Genomic DNA, 23,016 nt, shown 5'->3' on the forward strand with positions numbered 1-23,016 from the left:
TGCTAGCTATTGCACTCTAGTGAGGTGTTCAGGCCTTGTTGCCAACAAAGCGAGTGAGACATCCCCTATTTGCCGACAAGTTTGAAAATTCACCGATGGCACCCCTAGATGGCAAAAAACGTTTCGTTTTTGAAATGAAACATTGACATTGTTCAAAATTACATTTTATAGTAGCTCAGCCTCAGCTTGTTCTTATTTGTTCTGAACTTCTGTTGACCAATTATGGGGTTGTGCTCTTACAAAAAAGAGTGTAGAACAAAGAGTGTTAATAACAAATTAAAATTTATTTCGCTAGGTGGAAGCAGAGTGGTGGGAGTGTGGAAGGTATGATGAAAAACACATTTGTAAAGGATTTAGCTGGATTTGCACAATAAGTAGCATTTCATGATCCACTTTCTGGATATGTGTTCAAAGTTAAAAATTATTGCGAGGTATGACGTCATTAAATCACAATTCAATAGTTCTGCACGAAAGGTCCTAACCCGGAAGTGTCTATACCTCGAGAATCACATGACCACCTCATGTGTTTATCAAGAAAACAATACTTTTGACTGATAGTCAGCCATGATAGAAATGCGACAAGCTGAAGCGACGAAGATGCCAAAAATTTGGTTTGTTTTGCTCATTGCTCAGGCATCGTCAGTTTTTGGGGTGCCTACCAGAACTGAGGATAATGCACCCCTAACTCCTCCATTCTGGGGTGTCAGGTATGCAGTGACAGGTGTTCTAAGGCTGCCGTATGCACAGATTGAGGAGCCATTTGCGGCATGGTTTGATGGAGTCAAAAACCGAAGCAGGATAGACTTTTATGGAGGTATCAATCTTAATTCATAAAAAACATAGGGTATTTGAGAATTGACAGGAATCATAATCGAGCAAACAGGTTCATAAGTACGCTTTGGGTGTATTCTGCCATGTGTGTTACGTTGCAAACGAAGGGCAATTCACTTTTGCAAGTAGCATAGGAAAGATTTCCACGAAAGAAAGGATTTCTAGGGCTTTACAAATACAACAGTGAGATTTCCACCAAAGATTTTAATGGAGTCATTTGCCTCACGAATGCAAATCGTATCCCTGTCCTAAGAATTGTTCAGCATATATTCATGGTAATTTGATAATGCTCAGAAATCTCTTTGAATAATAATGGCTTTGATAAAATAACAGGATCACATGGTTGGTAATTTCTCCTCAAGGGGCAACAGCTTTATCTAACCTGCCCAATAGAGAGGGTTAAAGACAGGGGATCGGAATCTCAAGGACGGGATTGTGTTAAGAAAGTTGCTATGTTTTAAAGATGCAAAAGGCAAAGGAGAGCATCAATTGACAATAAACATGGGCTCCGAAACAGGTTGAAAAGTTTTTAAAAATTTTGAAAATTTTGAAAAAACTATATTGTTTTGCAAAAAAGTAGGGGCATGCCCCCAGCCCCCGTCGTCAGAGGCCTTGATAGAAGAAAAGTTTTAGAGCCATAACAAGATATATAGAACTTGTGAAAAAAAATTTTTCAGGTGAAACTCCAAGGTCAATGCCTAAATAAGTAATAAAAGGGGGGCACCCCTATTAAAGCGAAGGAGTTGGAAATTTTTAAAAAATCAATAAGCAGGGTAGAGGCGTCTACTACAGGCAACTAAGAATGGCAAATGTCACAGCAAGGCCCGCGCAAAGGGGGCCATGCGATGACCCCCACGCTTTTAAAGTTTTAAATGAGCACTAATTTATATACAGATAGACCTGTAGTTTACAAACGAATACACTAAGCCTAAATCAACAGTAAAACGACATCAGCAAACATTTTTGGAACAACGGGGGCTAGGAATAATTTCTTTACACTGCTGGCCCCTTAGGTTTAGAAATGGTGGCGCCGGTGTCATATGCGTTTCGGTAACCTTATTCATTTCGGTCCGGGTACTCAAACGCATGGCAATTTTGGTTATGCAAAATCGTACCCAAGCACTTAAACAATAGGGTACCAAAACGAATGGTGGAATTTAGCATGCAAAACGGTCCTGGTACAGAAACGCATAACAATTTTGCTTATACAAAAACGTACCTAAACTTTTAAAAGACAGGGAACTGAAACAAATGGTGGAATTTAGCATGCGACCTGGTCTGGGAACACAAATGTTCTGATTCATAATGTTCAGAATGTAAAGAACAATCGAACTATTTCTAACAAGGAGGTACTAACAAGAAGCGGTGCTGTGATTTCCCTTGTTAAGTTTATGCAAAAAAGTACAACATTAATGGCGACTCCAAAGTTTTCTTGATTAAAAAGTGTGAAATTTTAAACAAAAAAAAGCATTGTGTTCTATTTATTAATTATAATTTGTCATAATATCGCACTACGATGAAATCACTTGATTTGAAACACATTGCGTTTCACAATGTTACACTTTTGCATAGGGTACCAAAACGCATATTGCACCGGCCCTAGGCAGAAATTATTAAGCGGGGAAAAAGGGGGGTTGGATGGACGAGGTTTATTAGGCATCTTAGTGTATCAACTGTCACAGGGAGATAGTATATACAATTTATGAATAAATTCCAGGAATGGATGCCGTTATACAGAGAAGTGACAAAGGAGACTTCGGACAGATTTTCAAACTATCACCAATGACAGACGAAAAAGTAGTCAACAAGAAGTCATGTTTTCAAATAAATGGAACAAAGGAAGGAAAAGTAACGCCACAAGCATCGCTACCAGATACAGGCAACTTTCAGGTTTGTAAAAACGAAGGCAAGTTTGGAAACTTTGATTGAATATCACTAACTGCTAGCATCAAATTTTGCTATCTCTTCATACGAACAGAAGGAGGGGTGTACCACACTAAATCGAGATACCCACAAGATTATGAGCCGGGGGACAGTGGGCTGGGGTTTAAAGGCAGGGGTAATACATTTCTAGTCTCATAATACATGAGGTTTGTACTGTATATCTCTCTACTGTTCATAGACTTGCATGGTGCCATGCAGTCGGGTGAAAACGGTCCGTGGTCATATGCCGAAAAATATTCCAATTATGTGTTATAGATGGGGCCACTTTATATTTAACTGCAAATTTTTCAGAATTGACATGAAATAAAGCCAAATACTCCAAAGATTTAAGATAAATTTGCCTTAAAACTTCATGACACAAATGATCCAACATGATTTCTCTAGAAATTCATTTTAATAGGCCTACCAAAAAAACTGGCCACTCAGTATACCATTTTGACATCTGGATTTCTTAACTTGTTCTCCCTAAACGTAACGTGCAGTCTTGATTAGTTCCTCCTTTAAAGCTGTTGATTGTTCTGATACTCTGTGTGCCAGAGCCTTAATACCCCTCTTCCCAAGTGCCGTAGCGAACGGGACGCCCCCCCCCAATGGCAAATTTTTTTTAAAAAAGAGCATTTTCCGGCGTTTCAAAAGGTGTGGACTCCAATTTTCCCCTCACTCAAGCTGCCTTTGCCCTCCAAATAAAACCAGAGTGGCTACGCTAGTGCGCCTCCCGCTCATTACCCTTTTCTACTGTTTATCGCAACAGACCAAGGGCACTGTTGTACCTGTGTTGTGTCGTGACGCTTTCCTATTTCCATTTTTCATCTAGTTCACAGGCATGGTTAGTTACAAAGGACAGTACGTGGAAAGCTGGCGTCTGGTCAACGAGATGGGCAGCAAAGTGAACACGTATACTGTATACGTCACGAAAACTGCACGATCTCCAGTCTACTATGAGATGCTTGGCTTCGATTCGCTATACGGCTCACATTATGATGATTATAAGATAACGTATGATTCCTACATGACTGAATACAATGATACGGTGTTCGATGTTCCGATCAAAGGTGCGTTTGCTCATGTCATAGTCCATACTTACATACATAATAATTAACCAGTGTTCGTAAAGAGTAAGGAAGTACCGGTTTTTCTCCAAATTCAATAGAAAATGGCATAGGATTTGGGAGAAGGTTTGGGAGGGGGTTTCGGAAGGGGTTTGGGAGCACATGCCCCCTCCATGTTTTTCCAACAACAAATGATTTGCTGCTTCTATGCCCTTTTTATCATAAATCTTGCCTATGAAGATAGGTCACAGCACAGATAAAAAATTGACCTTGATAAAGATAAAAAACGTTTATTAATCCAAAAAGGCAGATTGCCTGAAAAGTTTCCCTGACTTTTCCTTGACCTGAAGAAATTCAATAAAATATTCCCTGACTTGTTCCATGTTGGACCTTTCCAGGTTTTGGGTAACGACGAATGGAAGGGGCAGGCGCCACAAAAAGCACGATATCGTTACCAAATAGAAAATCATTACCATAACAACGCCACAGGACGAGAACAAATGTGCAGGGAAGGAAAACCTGTGGTTATCTTGTAACTAGTTTTTTTGCATAATACTTAGTCACTTTATATGGACTTTGCTCTTAGTCCTCCGTTGTTTGGAGGTTTTATTGTAGTTAACCTGCCTATAGCAGTAGATTTCAGCTTGCACCTAGCGGTAACAATAGCTATTCCAGAGCGTTTTTTGTGACTGCATCATTTTAGATATCGAGTGCGGGGGTTTCCCTGGACCGGGTCACGAGGCAAACATTGTAGTCAATCCGATGCAAGAATTCATTCATCCAACCAACGATGAGCATCTGCATCCTATGTTCAGCGATTTCACAACAAAATACAAGAAGGATTATATAAACCAGGGAATCGATGAATATCATAAAAGATTGCACATTTTCAGGCACAATCTGAGGTGAGCTACTTTCGAATATGGTTATTTAGCAATATTATTTGAGTAATAACATCGGTAAGTACTGGTCACGTGATCTATACCACATCAACAAAGAAGAGGTCACTATCTAAAGGTATTTCTCTTTTTATCAAATTTCATGAATATTTGAATATCATTGACTATAAGGAGTAGCGAGTTGGAAACTAGCTATCCCTGACTTCATTCAACTATGCTAGTTTATAGAACAGTGTATGTACAAGTAGAAAGAGATGCACAGAAAGTTAAATATTTGATCTATTTTTGACAGACAAAATGTGTTAGCAGTGTTTTTTGTAAACAAGCGAATGTAAAAAAGCAACACTTACAATTTATTCCAAAGCTCTTATCAAAAAGGGGCAAAGAAGCAACATACCAGGGACATACGGCAAAAGATAAAAATTCTAGGGGGCCTAGAGAAAATTTGGCTTTGTAAGCACACTTGATAATATGATTGTAGGGGGAAGGAAGTTTCAGTAACCCTGCGTTGCTAGCAGGCCAATTGCTTTCACTATTACTTTTTCAAAAGAGCAATTTTAGTGGATGGCTGCATAAGTATGGAGAAGTTAGACTCGAACTGCTTTCTCTGAAAAAAAAACCAAAAAGGTTTGGTTTGGGCATGGCAAATCGATTCTTCTTCTTTTCATCGACATCTTCCCCTTTTTTACCGTATGATCACCATTTGTTTCTGGGATTTTTCTTCAAGGTTCATTCATTCCACAAACCGTAAAGGACTAACCTACAAAGTAAAAGTCAACCACCTCGCTGATCAAACCCCCAATGAACTGCGCAAGTTGCGTGGGAAAAAGAAATCTGATGGCAAATACAACGGGGGCAAAGAATTCAAGCCAGTACTGAAGCCTCATGAAATCCCAGAAACAATGAACTGGAGGCTGCGTGGTAAGTTCTTTCTTTTTGCAAACGAGGCATTTGCAAAGGTCAGTGCACAAGCAGAGCACAGAATTGTGTTTATTCTTCCTCGGTACATAAACGCTAAGTTCTGACAACCTTTTCAGAAAAAGGGTCGGGTTTTCGTGTGGCACGTCAGTTTCTTTCGTCTTTATTGGTTTCCTCAATGAGACAGACCATCACGCTTTCTAGTCCAATTGCGACCAGTTTCCTATAGCAGGGGCAAGAACAAGCATCTTGATATACCAGAACTGTCGACAAAAAAACAAACATTCATGTGCGTTAAAATTCTTTCTCTTTGAATGTCTGCTATTTTAATAAAAGCTTCGTAATGTTCTGCCTAGCACTGGATACGAGAATCAGCATAACAGATAATGAATATTATCATATGAGGTTATTCTCTTGAATGGATCAAATCTTGGTTGGCTGAGCGATCAACATTCTCCATACCTCATTAGCCAATGAGAATTCAAGAACGTTTGTTGTCATATTCATATCACAACAAACGTGCCTCGTAGCAAGATTTAGGCCTTTTTTGCATGTTTTTACCACTTCCCACAAAAAGTAAACGTGTAAAATGTGCTGAATTTTATTTTAAAAATTGAGTCTTTGATAAATTTATGAAAGAACAGCCGTTTTTTCAAGAGACTTAACTAGGCTAATCATTTCATAGCTAAAGCCTTGTTCAAACGCCCTCGACTTTCACTCGACTACTCTCGATTTTTGTTGAGCGTTGTCGAGCAGTGTTGAGTGTAGTCGAGCGGGGGGTGTTCAAACGCTCTCGACTTTTCACTCGATTTCTGTTTGATTATAAAATCCCTCCTGCGAAGTGGCAAGATGCTGTGAAAGCATACTGACAACTTGGCGCTTCGTTGAGTCCATTTCTTCGTGAGTCCATTTTTCCCTTTCGACTCAGTCTTTGGTGATTTCTTCCGGATTTCGCAAGAGGCTTTCGTTTTTCTTTTTGATTTGTACAACAGCTGGAGGAGGACAGTTTTTGCGCTCTCGTCAAGATCCTCCAGACTGTCATCGCCATTTTCACTGTCACTTTCTCCTAAACCGAATTCTTGAGAAGGCAGAAAGACAATGCTGTAAACTGTGAATGATTCGTCCTCTATTTCGATTGCAACAATACGAACTTCGCTGTTTTGTGTTTTGGCGGGCAAAATCAGAAAATCAGAAGAACGCATGCGCACGCTCGACTTTGTTGAGCAAGGTGTTCAAACGCTCTCGACAACGCTGAACAACACCTTGAACAATAGGAATGTTGTGTGACTCCGCTCGACTTTTTTAAACGTGTTCAAACTTCGCTCGACTGCTTTCGACTGCTCTCGACTTCGCTCGACTGCTCTCAACAAGGTGTTCAAACGCTCTCGACTTTTACTCTCGACAAAAATCTAGAGTAGTCGAGTGAAAAGTCGAGAGCGTTTGAACGGGGCTTAATGATACATTTTTAGAAAGATGTGCACAGGATGGATAACAATGTGTTCTGCAATCGCTGATAGCATTTTCAAATGGGCTATAGAACCACTTGGTACGATAACATACGTAAGAAGAAGGATGGATACTCAGAGGACACCCCTTTTCAAAGCTTTTCTCATCCTTGCGACGGAGAGAGAAGCTATCGGTTTTGTGTTTTTTGCCTTGTTGAAACTGATAGAAATAACAGACCATTAGTCAGGACCTTGGGAGATTATCTACAAAAATAGATAATTGATTGATTCACCAGACCCTTTCTAATTGCGTCTTAGGTATTTTGAATTATGGCATTTAAATATTCAGTTTTTTCAACCCGTAGGGGCCGTTACACCTGTGAAGGACCAAGCTGTTTGCGGCTCATGTTGGAGTTTTGGAACAACAGGGACAATAGAAGGTGCTCTATTTCTAAAGGTAATACCTTTGACTGACACATAATGGGAAACTTTGACTCCAAAATTAATGTTGTTTTATCTAATTTCGATAGGTTTTCTTTTTGGTAAAATACGCCAAACAGACTTTGACATTATTGCGAGGTGGGAATGAAAAGCAGTCTCGCAATTTTTGTGGACGATTGTAGGCAGGGTTGCCAATTCCATCCTTTGCTGCTTCTAACTTCCCTAGCTAGATTCGAAGTCACCACGTTCCGTCATAGTCAATAGAAAAGAAGTTTATTCTCGATGAACTACGATGATCCAGCAAGCGCTTTAACCACTGAGCCACTAGACAAAGAACTGTGACAATGTTAAGACCAAGAGATTCTCAAAAATGCTTGTTTAGTTTGCTGCATACAGGGAATATAGAATTAGATATGAAATCAATCATGGGAATGAAAAACCTGACAGAAAAAGAGGGGATTGAAATCTCAATGTTCCCCAAGCAATGAAGTTATTCGACCAGGTTGTAAATATTTTAAATTATTGTTTAGGCAAAAAGGTTGTTTATCGACTCCTACAAATCGTATACACCTCTATAATATTAAAAAATTCAGACTTTTGCCTTCAACCCAAAACTCAAACAGCACGATGCCGCATGTGTCAAACTAATATAATTTTTATTCTAGACTGGAAAACTGGTGCGGTTGTCTCAACAAAATCTTGTCGATTGCTCATGGGGCTTTGGGAATAATGGATGTGACGGGGGTGAAGACTTCAGATCGTACCAGTGGATTATGAAGCACGGTGGTTTAGCGACAGAGGACAGTTATGGCGGCTACCTTGGAGCGGTAAGTGTCTTCCAAAAGGGGTGTTGCTGATCAAAAGTACCTGCGGAGGTATGCAGAATCTAACATAACATGGAAATTAGTGAAAAGCACATGCATACTGTCATACGTGCATAACTCAGATTTCTTAGGATCAGAAGAAATTGCCCCACTTTTGAAAAATCCGACTTACCCATAATGAAAACAGAAATGAACCACCGCATAGGAGAAATCGAAATTTGTCACGTGGTCAAACGGCAGGATGCATTCTACGTTTGTTTGTAAACAGAGTGACGCTACGCAAAATTATTTTCTGACACAGACAAACAAGATGAAAAACGAGAGAAGACCCTGTAAATTATAGAGATTTTTTCTGGTTGACAGTTGGTCTTTAATACTATCAGCCATACTTTATATAACTATAGAGTAGATACATTATCACGTCAACAGCGTAAATCGGTTGTACAGAATTTAAAAATAATCATAGTCGTAAGCTTTTGAGATAAAGTAACTACAGTACTCTTGGTATACTGATTTTGCAAAGGATTATGGGAGCAGATAATTCCCATTATCCAAAGGATGATTAGGAGGTCAGATCTTAGAATCATGTATCAGAATCATGTATTCAGTATCCTTGCTAGGGTCAATAGGGCACAGGAATAAACACCCTCACAGAACAGCAATTAAGCAAAAATGTCACAAAATTCAAAGAACACATGTACGGATTATATGTTCAAAGTTTCTAACAGTGTCTAAAAATCTGTCAAAAATAAAACCTCGTAGATAGAAATTTGCCGCATTGTGTTTGATTGAAACAGAAGATTCATATCTTTTTCTAGAATGGGTATTGTCATTTCAACAATAAAGAAGTTGTGATTGGTGCAAAGCTGACTGGATACGTAAACATCACTTCCGGGGACATGAACCAATTGAAAGAGGCGATAGCAATGAAAGGGCCAGTATCAGTTGGAATTGACGCCTCTCATTTATCACTATCTTTCTATTCACACGGCGTTTATTACGAGCCAAAGTGCGGTACGTAGCTAATACTTTCCATTACGATTATTTTTTTCCATTATCTTTTTCACGTATAGAAATCCTAACAATCATTTACCCTTAACAATTTATTTTTACCATTTGCAATTTATTTTTGACCCCCATTATAAACGTAACAGGTTTCATTTCATCAAAAGATGAACAAAACATGAAAGAGATCCAGGTCCCTTTACTTATTTTAATAAAACACAAATATGTCGATCTTTAAATATGATAACTAACATCTTTTCTGTATCAAAGGTAATACATAACAATATATGGGTCCGCTCTAGAAAAGGATATGCTACTATTTAGATTTTTTTTCAAATTCAAAAACTACTTAGGAAATTTAAATCTACTAAAAAGCATTATAGACGTTACGCATGTCGAGAATTCGAATTTCTAACATATGTGTCTTTAAACAGCTGATCAAGTTTTGCTTTGGTTCCAGGGTTAGGTAGTATCGCTTTGAATCTTAATGTGAATGTGTTGTTTCCATGAAAAGAACAATCAGGCAAAAAAGCCATCTTCTACCGTTTCAAGGGGGTTATTCTAGGATTGAGGCATATAAGTATACTAACAAGGCGGGGGCATATTGCGTAGGGGCTTATACGAAGCGGAAGGGGGCAATATAAGGGTTTACAGTAGTTCACCAAGATAAAGTTATAAGGAAAGCACGTCCCATGTTCTTGTCACTGTATATTTGAGGAGCGTGGGTGCTCTATAAAGCTAGTCGTTTAAATGGGTTTGACGGGCAGCCAATAAGAACCGACAAGAAGATGGCTCTTTTATCTATTATCAAAAGAGCATTCCAAAAGCAGGCATACAAAGTGGGAAAGTTGTAACGTTGTTGCAGATGACAGATCTATTCATAAATCACAGACAAATGTACGTTAATAATAATGACGCGCGGTAAAATTCAGATAGTTGTATTTCAGGTAACACTCCCGACTCGCTGGACCACGCGGTTCTTGCTGTCGGATACGGAGTGCTGAATGGGGAGCCGTACTGGCTGATAAAGAACTCTTGGTCCACATATTGGGGAAATGATGGCTACGTCTTGATGTCTCAAAAAGACAATAACTGTGGAGTAGCAACGGCAGCTACTTTTGTCACAATGTAAAAGTGACATGTTATGCTGAGAGCTGCAAACATTACGATCATGAGTTTAATGTACCGAATTGAAACATTCTTCAATTGAATTGAATTTATACTTTTTGTCTCAATGTATAAATTGATTTTGATGAAAATTATTTCTATCAATCGCAATCAAATATTATTTCTAACAAACATAGATTTTCATTTTCTGTTCTATTAAATCTTTCTGATATTTGAATCCAGCGCCCCCATGCAGCCGATGGTTTGGTGCTACGGCATATAACAACTTCTCATAAGAAGTATTGAAATTTGTGAGAATTATTGGCAAATCAGACGAGAAGAGCAAAGTTCACGCCCAGCTAAGACATACATCCGGATTTTCAGATTTTCAACGTCAAACGCAAACGTCAAAATGCCAACGTCAAAACTTCAGCATCAAGATCTCAATGGCAAGACGTCATGGACAAGACGTCAAGGTCAAGACGCAAACGTCAAGTCGTCATAGTCAAAACGTCAAGTTCAAGACGCAAACGTCAACGGGAAAACGCTAATGCCAGCATCGACTCTAGAGCTCTGTATAGGGCGCATGCCAACGCCTACCAGAAATGACCGACGGACAAGGAGCTGAAAACGTTGGCAGTACGCATTTAGTTCATTGTAAGCTGGCTTATATGAAACGATTTCTTTGAATAATCGAAATTTAGGTTGACTGATGCAATGTGTTGTGTGGCCCAAAATTTGTATAAAAATTTATTGGACTACAACAACTGGATACTTCTGTTGCACGAACCAGAACTTTTGATCATGCTCCATGGTTTCGCTTACTTTTCACTCGATATCCTGTATGTAGTAAAATTAAAGCGCAAAGGGAGACGACTGACAGTGAACAAACATACTATGAAAGGCAGATTGTACAAAATTAAAGGACATGTCGTTAGAGATTTTATTGAAATATCAAAACTTACATACGAGGAATTCTATGCGGTTTCGTTAATCAGTCAGTGGTAATAGTTGTAGGCATGCCTTAAAATCGAGCCAATGCTGGAACAAAGAAACCACTCATCAAAAACAATGAAAGAACATAGGACAAAGGAAGAAAAACTTAGAGCGTTGATGGGACTGATGAAGATCTTTATACTCAAAAAGGATGAAGTATATAAAAGGGGTTTATGCACAGGCAGATGTGACAAAATATCACCAAATTACTCGATATGCTGATTATTGGTACAGAAGAGGGGAATAATCAATGTCTGAACAGAACAAGGAATAATACGATCATGATGATCGCCACGATCATGGCGATTGTGACGATCATGGCGATTGCGACGATCATGGCGATTGTGACGATCATGGCGATTGTGACGATCATGGCGATTGTGACAATCATGGCGATTGTGACGATCATGGCGATTGCGACGATCATGGCAACGGTTATGATCATGGCGATTGTGACGATCATGGCGATTGTGACGATCATGGCGACGGTTATGATCATGGCGATTGTGACGATCATGGCGATTGTGACGACCATGGCGACGGTTATGATCATGGCGATTATGACGATCATGGCGATTGTGACGATCATGGCGACGGTTATGATCATGGCGATTGTGACGATCATGGCGATTGTGACGATCATGGCGACGGTTATGATCATGGCGATTGTGACGATCATGGCGACGGTTATGATCATGGCGACGGTTATGATCATGGCGATTATGACGATCATGGCGATTGTGACGATCATGGCGACGGTTATGATCATGGTGATTGTGACGATCATGGCGATTGCGACGATCATGGCGATTGTGACGATCATGGCGACGGTTATGATTGATGATGCTTGACTGACAAAGATTCTTTTTTGTGTTATGGTGATGAGTAAATATATTCCCTATACTAGAGTAAAGTGTTCAATCTGACGTTTGATGTTCTGACGTTTTATACTGTGCCAGACGAAAAGCTTCAGTATACTCAAATGTTTGCTTTTTTCAAAGCCACTTTTAAGATTTGTACCACCAAAAGATTGCTTGCATATTATGATTATACTGATGCTTGATGGTGTTTATGTCATGATGATTATGATGATTATGGATGATTCAAATGCTGATGATGATACTAATGATAAACTGATAATATTATGTGAGTAGAAACAAATGATATTATGGAAATAAAACATACCTGAGGAAAAATACCATACCAGCTGGCATAACTTTGCCTGTCTTGAAGAATCGCATACCCATTACGACGCAGAGAATCACAGATGCAGCTGCAAAGAGGACAGTTTGGCAATTATTGTCAAGGTAAATGTGTCCCTCTAGTACCAGCATTTCAAAAACTGTTGCATGAAAAAGCTGCAGGGAACGCGGATTGTACCAATTGCGAACGCCCATGACAAGTGTAAAGGAAGTTTCAAAATCATGGATCCACGGTCACAAAAAATACTTTCCAAAAATTTCAACCCTCTCATTATTTTCTTATCGCGTTTAGACTGAATTTAAAATGGTTTCCATTTACCCATGGCGTTAGTGAATGTTTCTAAACTCTTAAGAGGAAAATGAGCGATGGGATAATTTCAACAAAAATGATAACCAATTCTTACAGAAAATGCTCAAACTTGTCTGGATGTGAAAATTGGGTGTGGCCAAAAGATGGTCTGGGTTGAAGAAAAAAATACTTTGATTTCACCTATTGTGTCTAATCAGTCATACAAAATCATTCTCTCTTTGGTCTTTCTCTTTCTCTTGTTGCCTTGGCAAGCCTTCGTCACTATGGACTAGTTTTAGGAAAGGTACTTTAAAGTTTGCAATAACGGGGCTCCTTATAACCAGCCAAAGCGTAATCGTGTCAAACTCCAGAGATTTCGATACGACAAATGTTTAAGAAGGAACCTTGCGTTTCTTTGTTTCGGCTTTGATGAATACATTGTTTCTAAAGTATTGAAATTCAATCGAATTGGTAACAAAGGGGTTTTCAGCTACTTCTTGAAATTTGAGGGATGTTGTTTAATCCTTCTATATCCTGTCCACTCAAGCTTTTCTGACTGGCAAAACCCCTGAGATCTGCAAACATTAACACCAGTAAGAAGATAGATAATAACGAGTCGGTGAGCATGTTTTCACACTACTTTGTGAAATTGTTTGACATCCTCAAGTAACTCAAAAAATGGAGGACTAAAGCCATAGAGTACAAATTAATACAGCTCATAGAGGGTACACAAAAAGCTCTTATGTAGAATTTATCATGTTACTTTTGATAATGTGAAAATATGAAAAAATTAAACAAAAGTTATACATGATTATCAAAATGCAAAGTTATAAAAGAATTCTCAGAAACACAAATGAGAATAAGTGTTAAAAAGCAAAAAAGCTCTTTTTGTTCTCTGATAACATATGGCAACCTCCATGCTCAAAAACAGAGAAAAGTCCAGCTGTATTGTTTTCTAGTGCATAAAACTTATAATGAACAGCAGTTGGGGATGCCTAATAAACTTGGTATAAATATTTATCAGTTTACAGTTGTTTGAGAAGCAGAAAAACCTTGAGCCTTAAAGAGACATGAACTGGGGTGACTGAAGGATTTGTGTAGGAAAAACCAACACAATTTGAAAATTTGGGAAAAACTTGTCTAAAGCACAGCATCTCAAAGGAGATTGGTGGGCTTAACGGAATATGAATACAGAAGATTTTTTCAAATTTGAAACAAAAGAGAAATGCAGAAGGGGGTAAATTGAAAAGGTGGGAAATCCTAAAGGCACATCACAAAGGCCTTCAAAATTGAAGAATAATACACTAATTGATAAGGGGTAGTTATTAATTTTGAAAGAAAAAAACAGCTGATTAGCCATACTAGCTCTTTATATCTGTTCAAACATTTCTTCTGAGATTTAGCAGTTTCTATTGCCTTAAATTCTTTTCTCTCACGTGGTCCATAAGGCATGGTGAGCCAGATTCAAGTCTTTGTGCAGTACATATCCAAAACACCTTTTTGATAGACAACCATTTGGTATAATGAGATACCAGAGCTAAGCATTTTTAAAGGAATTGCAAAGATGATGATTCTGAATATGGTTGTCAAGTTCCTAAATAACTAACAAAATAAACTTCATAGAGACTTGTTATTCAAACAGAGAGTCCTTCTTTCTACTATGGAGTTGACAACATCACAGTCATTTCCACTGAAGAAAATCAATTCAAATTTAGTTCTGGTAGCAATGTCTGAATCAAGATACATTTGCAATATATCGTAAAACCATCTCATTGTTCTCTTTGTTGCATTTTTTGAAAGAAATCCTTTTAGAGCAAGGTCGTGCACGGATTTGGCACTCGCAGCCTGTTCAATGATACAGTAGAATTCATCGAACTCACCAAATTCAGGAGAAATCTGGTGCACACTTTGAAAATAAGGTCTCAATTTTGTACCATTTGAATCAAGTTTCAGAGAGGCTGTGTTCTCGGTGAATTCAATCCTTTTATCCATCTCTGTCAAAGTTTCCCTGACATTTCCATTGGAAGGAATCAGAATAAATCTTTTTGGCAACAAGTTCAGCTTGAAACTGTACCTCGACTGGTTGATGCTCTCCTCTAAAAATTCTCCTGTCACTTTTAGATATCTGTAAAAGCCCCAGGCAGCACCCATAGCAATATCAGCTTCTATATCACTGCCGATAAGCATGAGTGACAATATTGTATTTATTGGGGTCAGGGCAAGGCATGTCTGTCCGAAATGTGAATTCATCGTGGGATTGTTGTTTAAGTGTACCAAAATATCAATCATGGACTTGAAGGTGACAAAAAACAAGCATTTTCTATCGATTCTATTGATAATATCTTGCACTCTTTCCATCCAAACATTGATTGGCATCAATAGAAGTTTCAAACTTTGATGTCGGCCTAAGAAGGACATACTGCCCTTACACCTTGAGTAGTCCATGACAACAGCAAGAAGAAGGCCAGAGAAGAAATTCAGGAGCAATGCTTGAAATAAGCAGTAAGAAATCGCCAAAATCATCTTGAACAGAAATGCTGTAGCGGTTTGAGTCTTAATTTTTGGCCGTATGCGATTTTATATAATAGCACAGTGCACAAAAGGACGACGAAGCGGCCTCATTTTAATCCAAGATTTGAATTCGTGGAAAAGGGGGAACACCCGCCAGACTGATGCACACACTGGAGCCAATGAATGAGATGGCATGAGCAAAACAAGAAAAGTTAATCACCGAAAAAGGACGGAAATATCAAAATATACGAATTCTTTGAATGCAAATTGACATTGGAAACTCCTTCGTAAAAATTCCAGAAGAAAGAGTTCTGAAACTGACTTTCAAGAAGTCAAAGACCCGTGTTGTGCTGTGAAGAGCAGTTAGGCTCGAGCGGTATAGAAAACTACAAGATTCATTTCCATCAAATCAATAATAAATATGACTCCAGTGAGACATGGAACACAAGCAGTGGCGGATTTAAGGAGGGGGGGGGCAACTAGGGGCAGCTGCTCCTCCCTCGACGAGTTGAAGCAAGTCTGGCGCCCCTTTTTTGGCAATTGTGCGCCCCTTTTGAAGGATGAGAATCAGGTGAAATAGTATCTGAGACCGACAGGTTAATTTGCTTCGAGGATTACCTCAAAGCTATGTTGTTTATTCCGAAAATGGGTCTGAAATTGTTGTTTACAGCGTACTCTCGTCAGCTATTTTTAAATTTTTTCAGCGCCCCCACTACCAACTGCCCCTCCTTCAAGTTTGCTCTGGGTCCGCCTCTGAACACAAGTTAAATCCCAATTACAAACTACTGTTTAAATAAAAAGCTACACAGAAACACGTGAAACTGTGTTCTTACGGATGGGATGATTTTGAGCCTGAATATTCTTATAAACATTATTTTTATAAAAAGAATTTGGACCAAACCGAAGTCAGTAAGAAGCAGTTATATTTAGAGATATTGTGAATGGGTCGATTTTAAAAAATCTGGAAAGCACCAAAGTAGGAATAAATATAGAGTTTTCCCCGCGTAACAAGTCGTTTTGCCAACTGTTATATCCAGACAGGTGCAGGGAGATCACCTTTTAATTAGGAAAAAAGAGGGGTTTCCCCCAGCATCTGATGGGTTTCCCCACTTATCTTGACTTGCCCAAATCTCAGTTATTGATCAAAGAAAAAACTACAAATTTGTTCTTTTTTCTCAAATCTATTGCTTTTTCTTTGACTAATAACTGATACTTGGGCAAGTCAACCACTTATTATGAAAAAGAAATTAGGCTATTCACTTTTTAAGAGTACTTTTGAATCTATTGTAAAATATAAATCAGGGAATTTACCAGCGCTCGCATTTTCATTGAAAACAAATCATATCATGCTGGTAAAACGAAACTAATATTGTCAAGCTTTCAGTAGTTTCTAGTATTGTGGCCTTTCCCTTATTTACACACTTTCAGTAGTTTCCCTGGAATCGGGACATCCCCTTTTATAAACATCTTACTGTATATGAACAGGATTTCAACAGCATCCAAGACAAATCATAGGTGATCACAGAAGTGCTCAAATTCTCCTCGGTCATTATGGAAATCCAATTGAGATTGGTGTTGTTAGGAACTGCTGGAATTGCCGGGTATGTGTTGTTTTCTAGAGTTTTAATCGTGCTTCAAAATGTGCTGCTTTTTAAAGGGCGTAAAGGGGCATTGTTAAAAACTGCTTTAAACTGTGAGTTCAACAGAAAAAATCTTACAAGGGATCTTATACTCAGCATTTCATTCGGATTGCTTTCTGCAGCGGTGAGCACTTTGGCAAAATTGGAGCTGCCACTCGTGGTTGCATTGGTCTCTCACTTAACCTGGTTCTTTCGTGCACGGGCACGGAACCCAGCGGTAGGCCTAGGATGGGGTTTCTACTTCGGCTACTTAAAAAAGGTCTTGCCCAAATTCATACATAACACAATAAGCAGCCAAAACAAGGACAGTATACTGGACAAGCTGCTGATACTGGTCCCGGCCGATTGTTCCATTCACCACGATATAAGCAAAGCCGACAAGCGAATTTCCTATTCAGAGAACCTTGAACCAGTCAGGGAAAATGTCGGTGGGATACGGCAAAGAAAGTACGTGCATTCGTGTTACCGCGTGGATTCTGACGAAGGTCCTTTTTACGCCGCTATTGAATACGCAACGCCGCTTAATGTCCTGAGAGAAATGTGCAGCCACAAGAAGGTTGGTATGTCTGAGGAAGAAAGGAACAGCCAGACCATTGTTTTTTACGAAACGATGAAGATGATAATGGAAGATTATTCGAAGGACGATGATCCGTCAATCAAAAATCACGTGGAATTTGTTTTCATTAACAAAAATGAAAATATTGGAGACAAAATTATCGAGACAGCTAAACGCATTATCAACGAAAACTGACTTGTGTCCATGAAACAAACACTAAATGATAATACATGCTTTTAAGTTTGACTCGGTATTTTATTGTTCTTTTAAACTTTATTTCGTTATATTTACATTGTTTAAAATAGTATAATAGAGAAGATTCTCTATAATTGCTAGAATAAATATTTGAAAAGCTTTGCTCATGTATTCATTTCAGTTTTTCAATGTTTACCTTCAAACATGTCTTGTCTTGCTTCAAACATGAAATTTGGGTATCTATATCTCGCCATTGAGATGTCTGGTAACAAAAGGTAATTTTTTCATGATTGGTTGCCAATTAGTAGATGTGTGTATTAGCAAGTTTTTCAAATATCCAGAATTGAGGAGCTTTCATTTGAGATATAAGGTTCTTTCATTTGGAACTAGAAATAAAACTTCAACTAGACGGCAACAAAATTGCAATAATGAAAGTTGCTGTGCATTCTATGAACCTGAATACATTTTCTGTTTGGTAATTCCTTTTTTTGCTCTTGCAGCCAGTTTTTTTAGAAAATTTATTTGTACAAGTATGGTAGCTATGAGGTTTTGGACTTTTTTTTAAAATGTATAATATACTCAAAGTTAACACATTGACCCAATCTTGTTCTTATCAACCAAATAGCCCTTTAGAAGAATGGTTGTGTCAAAAATTATGGAGCATTGTCAATGGAGTTTTTAAGAGAAGATGTCACAAAAGTTTATTTTTAGAATTTTCAGATTTGAATCTTGTAGCCTGGGAGAGCATCTTTAAATACAATTTAATATGCAAAATCATTTAAATCTGTCAAGACTGAGATATGGTCACATGAGCACAGGTTCTTTCCTCATCAAACCTTGATGATTTGGTCTCTATTCATAACTTCAAAAGTAGAGCCAACATAACATGATCCATTATCAAACTACAAATGTTTAATTGGCCCTATCTCATCTAATTTATGGCATATTCAACATATTTTGCTCACTTATGATGTACTTCTGGTAATCTTTTAGCTTATGTAGTCAATATTAAAAAAACACTAAAAATATATTTTGACGATGTCATACTTTTGAACTCTTTTGAACCAAATTTTGCCAAACCAAATTATGTAGAAAAGACTTTTTACAAGCTCACCAAATAAGTTTAATGCCAGAAATTAAGATATGCCAGTTAAAATAATTAAGAAATGCCAGAAAAAAGTAGAAAAATAGATTTTTACTCTGATAAAGCTATGTATGCTGGGGCAAAATATTATTATTCGTTTTATTTGATTTATTTTAAAAATTTATCTCATAACATTGGATTCTCGTCACCATTTTGCCTGGTTACAACAATTTCTACCAACTAAAAATGTACAGTCAAATCAACAAGATTGTTCAAATGTTTTTTGGTGCAATTCGAGGTGGTTTTTCTTATTACAATAGATTAAGAAATATTTCAATATAAATTTATTACAATAAAATATTTCAGCAGACTTTTAGTTCTAGAGTAATGTCAGTACATAATCATCTTGGCAATTGCAAATATAAAGGAAGCCAAAAAACCCAGTGGATATAAGAAAGCCAGTAGAAATTACCAGCCTGAAAAAAGCCTTTGTTGACCATAGCATTCTTTGTAAAAATAACTCGAGTACTGAGATCAAAATCATTAACAGTTGTGGTTTCAGTCTTACGTTATCCAATTGAAAGATGTTCAGGGTTATTCTGCTGTCAAGTCTTAATAGAACAGAAAGAAACTTAGGCTTAAGTACATTTGGCGTATAGAAGAAGGGTAGTTGCTTTTCTGAGAGGAGGGAGGGGGGGGGGGGGTTTGAAGGAGTTCTTAGCAACGAACAATAAATAAAGAATTTGTAAATGTGAATAAGAAAAGTTTACCCAGAGAGATCCAGACATTTTTTGGATTGTGTGAAGTCTGGCTGGCACCCAATGCAAGAATCAGTCCAAAGACAATTCCAGACATCAAGGACATTGTACTTCCTGAAATAAACAGTAATTATATCAGCTTTTTGGGGTGATAATCATGCTGTTATGATTATGATCTAGGTAAATGTTATGCAGCAGTATAGGAAATATTTTTTCTAAGCAATGGCAAAAATTGAATTTGAGCATTTGAATCCAGAAACTCCCATTGAATAAATTAAAAGAAATTTAAAACTCAAGATCAATTGACTCAATGTTAGAACAAACACTGTTGGCCTTACTACTGTTTGACCCCAAAGAATTTAAATTTTGTATCTGAAAATTTGATTGTAATTTTGTACTGAGAATTAAAGGTAATAAAGAATATTGTATCTGAAAATTTGATTTTTCACACACCTTGACAACACCATTAATAAAAATGTGCAGGGTCCTTAAAATTAATACCCGCAATAAAAATTTACAGGTTATATATAGTACAAATTTGCAATTTGAATTTATTATCATAGGGTAATCTGTTATATATGTTCTTAAAGTTGACAGTTCCAGAAGAGGATTTCAGACGAATAAAATTTCAAATGATATATATAGTCTTATAACTTTGTTTTCTTGATTTCTTGATTGTTTGCAATTTACTCAACTGGCTCTAACTGGATTTCAACACGGTGTATATTTTTTAACCAATGATAAAAAACCACACTTGTTGAAAACTTTCTCACTTGTTGCAGATGGAAAGCTTAAATTTTACCACTTTGTTAATTCCCAGAAATGTTTCTAGACTGATCTTCTCATGTGTTGTATGATTTAACATTTTAAACTGGACTAAGTAATAAAGTTGAGATCACAGCAAGAAACAAATAGCAAACTTTTGAAAACATACTTAAGGACACTTTGGATAGAATGACCTATTGCTGATTCCAGATACCTAAAACCCCCTTGGACTTCACAGCAGCTTTCCACGAGATCTCAGGAATGTAAAAACTATTATCCTGGAGTGCAAGGGTGCATTTGTGACAAGTGACAAGGGTGCATTTGTGACATATGTGCACTTCAGAGTGTGAGCAAAATTTCCCAGCAATTTTTTACTATGTGCATATTATTTCTGGCGTATTTTCTGTTTACGTCAATTTTACATCTTAGGGAAATTCAATTATTGAGAAATGTACAATGCTTACCTACCACTCCATATGTGGCTGTTAATAAAATCCCTCAAGGCTTGGCAATTAAAGGAATAGTTTTAGATATAATATTTATAAAAGCAAAAAAATGATCATTCTAAAGGGTCACTAAGCAGGGCAACCACAAAAAGGCAGGGGGTAAAATGCCTCAAGGTCAAGGGAGCCCCACAAATAATTGAATTCATCAAATGTAACAAAAGTATGCTTAAAAATAGTTAAAAGCAATTTCAAGCTAATCTAGAGAATGTGTTTATAAAAATTTTCTGCTTGCTTCACACAAAGGTGGCCTCATTTTTCAATGCTCCCCCATGTGCAACTGCACACTTTCCTTCAATCTCAGTTGCAAGCAAATTTAGAAACTAGTTTTGCCATATTTCAAAAAACGTTTTAATTTGAGCTACACCCAAATCACGCCCAACCCACACCCATCTTCAGGTGTGCAGGAGGGCACTCGAAATTTTACAAAAATTTCCCAGGAGTGCAACTGCCTCGGAATCCATTTTGGCTCCTTACTATCGCCTATTTCATCTCTCAGTTAACTTTTCAACTATACCGAGTGTGGACTAAATTACATTCAGTCAGAAATAAAAATTGGTACAAAAATTTAAGTATAGAATTCATTTTTGACTGATACTTAGCTGTTTGCATAGAACCAACTATACATAACTAGAAAGCCATTATTCGAAGAACGAATTTATTAAAACTTCCATAAAAAAATTCCAGGCAGGCCATCTTGGTTCTCCAGTGAAAAGGGGCAAAGATCGATAAAAAAGCCCTTGGAAGCAATTAAACAGGGAAGTAGAATAGCAGGATTAAACATGATAATCCTCTAGGATTAAACATCTTATACGCTGGCAAGTATGGAGCTTCTGAAAACAAATTAAATAGGCATCACATGAATGAAAAGCTGAGCTAAAGCGAGCTAATCTGGGATGGTAAAATAAACCAGCAAAACATATAAGGTCGAGGTAATTAAAATCAGGGGAATTAATCAAATATACAGAGGCTTACCAGCTTTCAAATATCCAATAACACCACCAGCTAACACCACAAATGAAAATGCAAACGAAAGGAAATCCATATTTGCCGCCATTTTTGGAGCGCTGAAAAATTCATTGCACCCTCTCCTCCACAGAGTCATTTTAGGTCAGGCTGTTGTTGCGTTTTGTGACCCCTTGCAGAAATGTATTGTATCAATTTTGATCATATCACTCTAGACAAGATTTTGCTTTTCTTTCCCGTTAAGGGGTGACATTTAGAGAAAATTAAAATTTGCAAAGAAGTATTCCGGCCCTTCACTACAGCAGAGTCATATCTACCACTGCACTAAGGGAACCGCGCCCCTCCAAAATTATAAAAATATTTTTGGTTCTAACTAAAATACTTTAGTTCCTATATGAAATATGCTGAAACCCCTCTCGAAAAATTCTATCCTTTCTACGGTAAGATTAGAGATTTCTAAGATACAAATTACAAAGATTTTATGATCTATGATTTCATTCATCTAATGGACACTTGTAAGCTTAAACTCTTTAAGAATCAACATAATTTATCGGTTTTGGACGAAACATTTAGGACTAAAGCTTCTTTCCAATTCAAAGATTCGAAGACTGCAGAGCTGATCAGAACAGAACAGATAGAACAGATCAGAGAAAAGGGCAGAAACAGAACTGGAAAATAATCAGCAACTATGGGTAATGCATCATATGCTGGAAATAGATGAGGCCAGCCTCGTTGGAGAATATTAGCAGTTTGACATTGGATTGACTCTCAGATTATCTATATCCCGAATTACTTGAGTACCAGAAGATAATGATGAGATATTCCAAATTTTATCCATACTGGGGTTTGGAAGGCATTTTCAGCGAATTGCCACTCCAATGCAAAGTCTAATAAAAAAATGCAATGATTGATAAAATATTGGGAATCAGAGTTCTTGATCCAGGGGAAATCTAGAGTTCCCAGAGTCTACAAATATGAGGCTTTCCCCTCTGGAACCAACCTTAGAAAGAGATTCATCATCCAGGAATACTTCGATTAATGGCTCCTTTTGCAAAACGCCTTCCGAATCCCTGTTTGGATAGTATATG

At 37.7% G+C, this 23,016-nt stretch overlaps 4 protein-coding genes across 4 annotated transcripts; 2 read left to right on the forward strand and 2 right to left on the reverse strand.

The window, feature by feature from the left end:
• The first annotated feature begins 541 nt into the window (after positions 1 to 541).
• On the forward strand, positions 542 to 10,655 carry LOC135688695 (cathepsin L-like peptidase). Its single transcript, XM_065205612.2, has 9 exons — positions 542 to 814; positions 2,549 to 2,721; positions 3,590 to 3,827; positions 4,528 to 4,729; positions 5,451 to 5,644; positions 7,452 to 7,543; positions 8,193 to 8,354; positions 9,170 to 9,365; positions 10,304 to 10,655. Exons 1-9 carry the CDS (start codon positions 565 to 567, stop codon positions 10,486 to 10,488), a joined length of 1,692 nt encoding a protein of 563 aa, XP_065061684.2. The 5' UTR covers positions 542 to 564; the 3' UTR covers positions 10,489 to 10,655.
• Positions 10,656 to 11,397: 742 nt separating this feature from the next.
• On the reverse strand, positions 11,398 to 22,092 carry LOC135688697 (transmembrane protein 14C). Its single transcript, XM_065205614.2, has 4 exons — positions 21,938 to 22,092; positions 19,707 to 19,808; positions 12,645 to 12,732; positions 11,398 to 11,504 (listed from the first exon to the last, which is right to left on the reverse strand). The coding sequence occupies exons 1-4, from the start codon at positions 22,065 to 22,067 to the stop codon at positions 11,462 to 11,464; spliced, it is 363 nt and encodes a 120-aa protein (XP_065061686.1). The 5' UTR covers positions 22,068 to 22,092; the 3' UTR covers positions 11,398 to 11,461.
• Positions 13,616 to 15,595, reverse strand: LOC148959555 (stimulator of interferon genes protein-like). Its single transcript, XM_089110285.1, has one exon. It carries the CDS (start codon positions 15,471 to 15,473, stop codon positions 14,568 to 14,570), a length of 906 nt encoding a protein of 301 aa, XP_088966411.1. The 5' UTR covers positions 15,474 to 15,595; the 3' UTR covers positions 13,616 to 14,567.
• LOC135688698 (stimulator of interferon genes protein) lies at positions 16,970 to 18,027 on the forward strand. Its single transcript, XM_065205615.2, has one exon. The coding sequence runs from the start codon at positions 17,013 to 17,015 to the stop codon at positions 17,850 to 17,852; it is 840 nt and encodes a 279-aa protein (XP_065061687.2). The 5' UTR covers positions 16,970 to 17,012; the 3' UTR covers positions 17,853 to 18,027.
• Positions 22,093 to 23,016: the final 924 nt, after the last annotated feature.

This window comes from Rhopilema esculentum, chromosome 9 (genome assembly GCF_057945365.1).
Source record: "Rhopilema esculentum isolate cy_ngs chromosome 9, ASM5794536v1, whole genome shotgun sequence".
In the NCBI taxonomy this organism is placed as follows: domain Eukaryota; kingdom Metazoa; phylum Cnidaria; class Scyphozoa; order Rhizostomeae; family Rhizostomatidae; genus Rhopilema; species Rhopilema esculentum.